The sequence below is a fragment of the Hyalella azteca genome, unplaced genomic scaffold, assembly GCF_000764305.2.
Source record: "Hyalella azteca isolate HAZT.00-mixed unplaced genomic scaffold, Hazt_2.0.2 contig15733, whole genome shotgun sequence".
NCBI classification, from domain to species: Eukaryota; Metazoa; Arthropoda; class Malacostraca; order Amphipoda; family Hyalellidae; genus Hyalella; species Hyalella azteca.
The window spans coordinates 1-9,110 of NW_025945573.1; the positions used below are offsets into that span (position 1 = coordinate 1).

Sequence of the window (9,110 nt, forward strand, 5' to 3'; positions counted from 1 at the left end):
CGTGTTGCCGTGACGCTCACCCTCGCGTGTTGCCGTGTAGCAGGACACGACGCATAGCAGGATTCGGACATTCCATTGTTTCGCTGGCGATCTTCAATCGATCCTACCATTCCCATTGCCAATAATCTTTGCGAATCCTCGCTTCCTTTGCGCATTTAGTCGGGGTGAAGACACAAGGCTCGTCTATATCGTATGTTTAATTTATCTACGATGGTTTAAAATGACCTTCGATTGCAAAAGTTTTGCCCATTTGCTTTTGATTTGGTAATTTTTCTCAAAATTTCCTTTCAATATTGGGTGAACTGTAGTATGCCAGATTAGGCTTATAATTTTTAAACGCGTCTTTACATACATTACATACGTGTTAAAAATGGTTATCTGTAGTGAGTCTTTGAAATAACTACCCTCATTTTATGTCTTTCGAATACTGCATAATCTACATTAAAAATGAATGATTACTGGCAGTATATATTAGTAGTGGCGTATATATCAGTCTTCACTGCTCGTTTTACCCTCATTTCAATTTCTACCCTCAATTCAATTTCTACCCTCTGTTCCTAGCCGCATGTTGGCGCATCGTCTTGCCCTTACCCTGCCTCGCTGAGGGAAGCTATAGTGTCGATACTTCTCCTTGTTTCTACCTATGAATGAATACCAGCGCGATATCGGTGGCCGCTCTATGACTGTTGTTTGACCATCAAAGATCCGGCCAGTATTCGGTCTGCGTAATAATGAATACGAGCGCGATATCGGTGGCCGCTCTATGACTGTTGTTTGACCATCAAAGATCCGGCCAGTATTCGGTCTGCGTAATAACGCTAATGCTTCCTTAATTGCTTCAAAGAAGCGCCGTCGTTTGAGCTACGGGACTACAACTTGGTCTTGGTTTGGAGCTGGTGTAGCGCATCTCTTATGCACTATCTTCACTAGTACCATTAACATCTGGCATATTCTATAATGTCCGTTCGAATAATGTCCGTTACCATTCACTATACCTATTCCACATCTCGACAAATGGAACTTTTTAGGCAGCTCAAAATGTCGATTGTGATGCTCGTTCATTCTCAACGCACCAATTCGTCTGAAACGTTTAGGTCACGAGCTAAGATAAGCCCATAAAAATTTTGTGTAATGCTAATGTTTATCCGAAGCTTGGAGGTTTACTATCGGACCGAAGACCAGCGGCGAGCAAATTAAATTCAACTATTTTATTTATGCAATGGCCCCTGAGGCTTAAAATATATACTAATTTATAGGCATGCTATAGAGGCGACCGCTCGCTTCGTGGCACAAACTGTCGGGGAGCTCTGAGATATTTACAGGATGTGATTCTATTTCAAAGCTGAACTATTATTATATAATAATTCAGTTTAATAATTCTTGTTTATTTATTATTATATAATAATTGCAAAGTGACTGCAATCAGAATATAAATATTTATTCTGTTATTATTGTTCCATCAAGTTTACTTTATACATGCTGTGCAGAACACAGCGTCTCTGGATGACTTCGAGAGACTGAAGACTTTGGGCACGGGGAGCTTTGGGCGCGTCATGCTCGTGCAGCGCAAGGAGTGTAAGAAGTATTACGCCATGAAGATACTCGACAAACAGAAGGTATATTATATGATATGTATTACGCCATGAAGATATTCTACAAACAGAAGGTATATTATATGATATGTATTATGCCATGGAGATACTCGACAAACAGAAGGTATATTATATGATATGTATTACGCCATGAAGATACTCGACAAACAGAAGGTATACATATGATATGTTATTATATGATATATTATATATGTGTATTACGCCATGAAAATACTCGACAAACAGTAGGATATACTTTTGACCGTGTAATGTTATGCTACTTAAGAGTTCAACCTGAAGGTGCTGTTATGTGTCTTTGTAGTGGTACGTACGTTGTGTGCCTATCTAGTGACACGTTGTGTGCCTGTCTAGTAATACGTTGATATTTGCCAGGTATTAGGTATTATTAACAAAAATTAGTGGCCATAATAACGGAGAACGTCAACTCCAGGAATTTTACGAATACATTTTCCTGTTCATTTAATGGCTCTTGAGGTCCCGGAATTGTTCTTTGATTAGTGCTTCTTTATATATATCCTGTCGGTGTGTTCGGCACAAATGCAGATGTCCCGATCGATTTCTTCACCGACATAATTATTCGTATTTAGAAATGAATCTTTCTAGTTGTCAGTTATGGAAAAATTTAGTGTCGATTCTGTCACTACTTGGATCCCTGAGTACAAAATGCTGTACAAGTTTACCTGCAGATCATTTTACGCTTACGAGGCACTACAGCGCATTATTTTCAGCAAGACGATACAAACCTCACTCTATTTGAAGGCGCGCTTTTCGTTTCAACTGTTGCTGCCATGTAGGAACGCCGTCTATAAATAGCCATGTTTTAAAGCAGCGCAAAATGGATCACGTTACTTCATTCTATTTCTTACCGCGATGAGTATTAGTCTTACTATTTACACTTGACTGTAGGTATATCATTCCGAACGCATTGAGCGTTTAAACTTATAAAGTGGAGGTAGGATCGCCGTATTTCACTGTTTATATTTTATGAGTCCGAGTCAATATCAATTTAATATACGAAACTCGCACTCCCTATCAACTGATGATTCTGCTGACCATTTGTGAACCTCTCATAAAGTTTAGCTTTTGTTGAAATCTACGTAATAAGTATTTGTTGTTGCCGCTAGATCGGTGAACAGGCAAGGTGAGATTTGGTGCGTGCAGCGTGTATTTTTAGTGTTCTATCAATCCCCTGGATGATGTGTTCTTCCGGAGTGTTCTCTTGATACCGTGTTCTTCTTTGATACCGTTCTCCTGAAGTGTTTTCTCTATCCCTTGATGTTCCGAAGTGTTCCCTCCGTCCTCTGATATGTTCTCCCGTGTTCCCTCCGTCCCCTGATATGTTCGTTGGTGTGCGCAGGTCGTCAAGTTGAAGCAAGTGGAACACACGCTCAATGAGAAGCGAATATTGCAAGCGATCAGCTTCCCCTTCCTCGTCAGTTTAGAATATCATTTTAAGGTGAGTTCTTATAACATATAATGCAATTACTTCTAATTATTCACTTACCATTTCTACATTGAACCAAATTGATTTCAAATCATAAATTAGTTGTTGACGATAATTCTCTGAATATATACATGCGAGTGACTTAAAAGGATCCAAAGTTACCAATACGCTCAATAATGACTCTTATCTGGGTTGAATAATTCAATTAAAAATTTGTAATATGTATAACTATGCGAGTACACTCATTTGTGTCCATCTTTGGCTTCAATCCTGACTCGAACATATTCCGAATTCATTTTTTAGGTCAGTAGTTTTAAAACTTTATTATAATTTCGTGTCATTGATTGCAGATCCAAAAGCAAAACTTCTAGGAATAAATTGCACGTACTAATGAATGAATGTTTTCAATCAGAGTCGTTGTTTGAAGAAGCCCACACGAAAGTATATCGGCCTGGATTAAGGCGCGTTATGCATGTAGTTTATTTAACGTTTATAAATGTCGTTATTTGTATATTAATAATATCAATGGTAGACTGTGAGGATGATGCAAACAAAAACTTTTGCCGGAACCGCGCCGTCGTTAAATGCGGTAACCACGTGAGCCAAAGCCTCGACATTTTTGCTGCGCAATTAATTGTATAGTATAGTATCTTCGGCATTGAAGAATAGGCCTGGATAGGCCTGTCGCTGATTCTTGTATTTTTCTTGACTAGACTGGCCTTTTGATCAAATCTTCACAACGGACGGTAGGTTTAAATCGTTTCTAGATTTCAGTTTGTTCCTGTTATTATTGTTTGAATTTAAACGCAGGCAGACCGCCCTTGTTTCCAGTGGGGTCAACTCGTGGTTTTTGCGCACGTTTGTTGCCATTTTTGTAACATCGTTACGTACATCTGCGGGTGAGCGAAGTTAGCCGCAATGTTACTCTTTTTAGCGCGTTTTCTCATTTATGGGAAAAAAAGGCGCTATTGTGCTCGCCATGTCCGTCCGTCTGTCCGTCCGTGACTTCACGTTTTCGTCGACGAGGAAATGCGCTCTCTGTCACTCACTCTGAGTAAAAACCTAGGCTGCTCCAAGGCTTCCCGACTCTTCTGTGCAACACTTATTCACCATGAACCCTTATTTCATCAGCCAAAGCTGATAGCTGACGGTTGCTAAGAAGTTGACAGCACGCAGAACTGCAGGTCAAGTTCTTGCAACCTTCCTAAAGCCGCGGTAACGTACATACTTCAGCGACTCACCTTCCCGTGTATCGCTGCATAGATCGCAAAGTCTTGCTCGCCTTAACACAATCGGCTGAAACGCAATCGTCACTTCAACACAATCGTCTGAAACGCAATCGTCACTTCAACACAATCGTGTGAAATGCAATCGTCACTAACACAATCGTCTGAAACGCAATCATCACCAACACAATCGTCTGAAACGCAATCATCACTTCAACACAATCGTCTGAAACGCAATCATCACTTCAACACAATCGTCTGAAACGCAATCATCACTTCAACACAATCGTCAGAAACGCAATCGTTACTTCAACACAATCGTCAGAAACGCAATCGTTACTTCAGCTCATCCAACTCAGTCGTGTGTCGTCTGGAACGCAATTGCTGAGAAACCAGCTAACGAGTCTCCGAGAGCGCTCGACACTTGAGTACTCAGTCGGTGCTCAGAGAGAGCGGCTGTCCTTTGATGGATGTACATTAAAAACTGAATGAAAGGAATCGAGAAGCCGGTCTCTGTGGGCAAGTAGAATTCAAATGATCACGCTTATGTTTGTTCAATAGTTTTCACGAGCAGAAACGGCAGTCATTTTTTTTCTTTCGTGGGTGTTTGGTTCGTGGTAAACATGAAGTAATATGCCAACGGTTCATCTTTTGTGCCCTAGATTGATCGATGATTTTCTGTAGGCTGGCCTCAAAGAGGAGCATTTGTTATCAACCTCTGTCTATTACCACTCTTTACTATGATAATTTTTTGCATTAGAATCTACCTCCTCTGAAGCTTTAACGATGCGTGACCATAAAAGCTACTATCTTTTTAATGATGAAGAATTCTGTCAATTGTTTTCATTAATTAAATAGTGATTAATTAAGTTTTTTAGTGTTTGAAGTTATTATTATGTGATTGTGTGCATGATGAACGACATTCATGATAATTATTTTGTGCAGATAGATCCAAATATTACACCAACTTTACCGTCGTAGACAGTATATCTAAGATATACTGTCTCTTCTGCCTCATCGATGAGATCGATCCATATTTACCTTGTAATTTGCTATAACTTCTTGTTTTTCCCTGTAGGACGCGGAGAAGTTGTATATGGTTATGCCGTTTATCCATATGCCGTTTATCCATATGCCGTTTATCCATATGCCGTTTATCCATATGCCGTTTATCCATATGCCGTTTATCCATATATCGTTCATGAGAACGATCCATATTTACCTTGTAATTTGCTATAACTTCTTGTTTTTCCCTGTAGGACGCGGAGAAGTTGTATATGGTTATGCCGTTTATCCGTGGCGGCGAGATGTTCTCCCATCTACGAAAACTCAAAAAGTTTGGGTAATAACGAAGTATTTTTTTGTGGGCTGCTTCAATAGTGTTTCCCAAGACCTGTGGGGTAAAGCACCCTCTTTTGTTAACGGGCTATAAATGTCATCACTCTATGTCATTCATTGATCGCAAAATTGCTCCTTAGCAAATATTTGGATGGAAAATATGGTCCTCAGAATGTAAAAAAGTGACTCTATATATAGACGTCGATCACACTTTGTTGAAGATATAAAGTATAACTCGAGAAAAGATATAACTTCAAAAGATGTACAAATCGTTGTTATAATTATTTATAATTCACAATGAATTCATCTATTTTAGAATGGATCAATTGTAATTGATCAGCAGGTTGAAATTTAACTTACCATTTCATGATCGCGTTAATCAAATTACATAAACGTGCGTGTGATGGGTGACGTTAGCGTGTATGGCCGTGTATGTCGCTCTGCACTCATTATTGATTCATTGTAAAGGCGATTTTGCAGTCCAAAAAATAATCGTGCATCGTCGTTTTCGTAAATGACTCCTTTGTGTCTTTGTTGGCCGACCTGTCGTATGGGTAGTTTTTTTAATGCGCGAGAAATGTTACTTTTTATCTGTAATATCTGGAGAAATGTTGTCTTGATTAAAGTGTTTGGACGCTTTCAAGTTACGATTAATTAATGATCGTCACACATGGGGCCTCTTGATTACATTTAAAAAAAAACACTCATCTTGAGTTGTATTCATCTATGATGAATAATAAGTAGCCCATCATAACCTGCGCTGGGATTCATGTCAACGTGTGTATGTATTCATAACATATCACTAAACTTTACTTAGGAATCATTTCAAATTATCATTGAAGAATGAAAAACACAGTCAACTCTTTTCACTGATTTTAACCTTGGCATTTTGATGCGATTAATTGGCTTGCTTTAATACGTCAATAAATTATTTAACAGTATTCAACCTTCTAACGCCCAAATGATTAAAATAAAGGCATGAAAACGATTATAATAGATTAATATATCAATCTTCCTGACCGGCCCCATACACAAGAACATAATTAATGGTCAACATACCCCATCCCGCTACGTAACCGCACGCTTGATGATTCGTTCAACTCAACAAATAAATATTTAATTTTTATATAAAAATATTCCGTTGCTGAACTTTTGTCGCGTTGCAATAGTACAACTGTACCTACACTCGGTACCATTCAAACGATGTACAAACAGTACAATTATGCAGTCTGAAAAGTTAAAAATGTCTGGTCCAGTTTAATCATTCGCCTCTATGAGATTGAAGTTCGTTCAAGTTTGTGAGCTTGAAAGGGTGCCTTTGTTCACCCTTGCTAGAAAAAGTTCTACACCAATGACGACAATTCTTATTCCTCCGCCAGAAATTAACCGCAGTTCGATTTAATAACTTGCATAATATCGAATCTTTAATTGTTCAATTTAATCCTGGAATTTGATTGAATCACAGTTAACCGGTGCAAGAAAACGTCCAGCAGCGAGGGAGAATTCGTCTTCATATTTGTTAATGATTTAACTCTGCTTTATTAAATTCTTACCATGGTTTTGGTGATAAGAATCCCTGATTAATATTGTGGTCCTCCTCTCTCTCTCCCTGGTCAGGATAATACCAATTTGTACATGGTCTTAGAATACGTGCCTGGTGGTGAAATGTTCTCTCACCTCAGAAAGATCGGCAGGTTTAGGTAAGTATCTCCTGGCTGAAACATTTCGATAAAAACATTAGCTTCATTATTCTTTTATTTTCTAAAGAAATAATTAGTTATGTTTCTCTTTTATGCAAGTTCATTATATTTTTCCTTATGAATTTGTAGTTCTATCTAACCTCAGAAAGATCGGCAGGTTTAGATAAGTACGTACCTATCTGCTAGCAAAACATTTCGATGAATTATTACCTATTTTACTTTCTGAAGAAATAATTAGTCATGTTTCTCTTTAATGAAAGTTTATTATATTTTTCTTTGTGAATTTGTAGTTCTATGAGTGCTCGTCAAAGGAATGAAGTTTCTCGTGAAGTTTCAATGAATTACCATTCAAAAAATGATATCACTCTCTTATAATCACTAATAATGATTTTCGTTTATAACTCTCAACATCCGTCTTAGATTGAACGAATAATTCCCCAATATATTAACTCCATTAAATTAATAGAGTTTAATTAATCCCTTTAGTTTTCTAATAGCTTTTTCGTATATACACGGGATGTGTGGTCGCCATAATTGCTGGTAAAACATCGTGCGTGGATAAAGCTTCATTCTCATCAAGCTTATCATGTTGAAATAACGTTGATTAAACGTTGGAGTAGTAAAACATCGTGCGGGGTACTTGATAAAGCTTCATTCTCACCAAGCTTATCATGTTGAAATAACGTTGATTAAACGTTGAAGTAGTAAAACATCGTGCATGGTGCTTGATGAAGCTTCATTCTCACCAAGCTTATCATGTTGAAATAACGTTGATTAAACGTTGAAGTAGTAACACATCGTGCGTGGATAAAGCTTCATTCTCACCAAGTTTATCATGTTGAAATAACGTTGATTAAACGTTGAAGTAGTATACATCGTGCGTGGTGCCTGATAAAGCTTCATTCTCACCAGGCGTATGATGTTGTTGAAATAACGTTGATTAAACGTGTTGCGTCGAAATCAACTTAAACGTCATTTGCTAAAGCTCTTGCCTGATAATTTTTTTCTCTTGACTTCTTGGCTTTTGTTTTGTGTGTGTTCGTTGCCTTTCCTTCTCTACGATTTGTTCGGGACAATTTGTTTTTATTGAGGACCATGTTTTACTCTTTATTCTATTAAAGATACAATGCATCATTAAAGATATTTGTAGTTCATTCATTACTAAGTCGAATTATTATGCTTAGTTGAATTAAACTTGGATCCACAGGGAAAAATGATTGAACAATTTTTAAGGTCTATTAGTTTTATTTTCTATTATTTTTTTTTTAGTAATTTTTCATTTTTAGCCGAATTTTCTAAAGTATGTTCGTAAACGTAATGATTTTTCATTTTACTGAATAATTCCTCCAATAGTTAACATGAACATGTTTAAATGAAATTATAATTAAATTTAATGTGAAATACTGACCGTAGACTTTTTTAGCATTAAAATTGAATTTAATGTGAAATACTGACCGTAGACTTTTTTAGCATTATAATTGAATTTAATGTGAAATACTGACCGTAGACTTTTTTAGCATTATAATTGAATTTAATGTGAAATACTGACCATAGACTTTTTTAACTTTCATCGCTTTGTTCGAATATAAATTTGTTAATTTTGCGTATTACGTGTGGCAGCGAACCGCACTCGCGCTTCTACGCAGCGCAGATTGTCCTCGCCTTCGAGTATCTGCACTACTTGGACCTCATATACAGCTGTCTCTTATACACATCTAGATGTGTATAAGAGACAGGTATTACGCCATGAAGATACTCGACAAACAGAAGGTATATTATATGATATGTT

The 9,110-nt window shown here is 37.4% G+C and overlaps 1 protein-coding gene across 1 annotated transcript in view; it reads left to right on the forward strand.

Annotated features, from left to right (window-relative positions):
- Positions 1 to 1,464: 1,464 nt before the first annotated feature.
- Positions 1,465 to 9,110, forward strand: part of LOC108673971 (cAMP-dependent protein kinase catalytic subunit 1) — a gene marked incomplete at its 5' end in the record, with an annotated part of 11,411 nt that continues 3,765 nt past the window's right edge. The window contains 4 exons of the mRNA XM_018161862.2: positions 1,465 to 1,616; positions 2,971 to 3,069; positions 7,239 to 7,321; positions 8,942 to 9,021. Coding sequence (XP_018017351.1) covers positions 1,465 to 1,616; positions 2,971 to 3,069; positions 7,239 to 7,321; positions 8,942 to 9,021 — 414 coding nt within the window. The remainder of the gene's footprint in view (positions 1,617 to 2,970; positions 3,070 to 7,238; positions 7,322 to 8,941; positions 9,022 to 9,110) is intronic.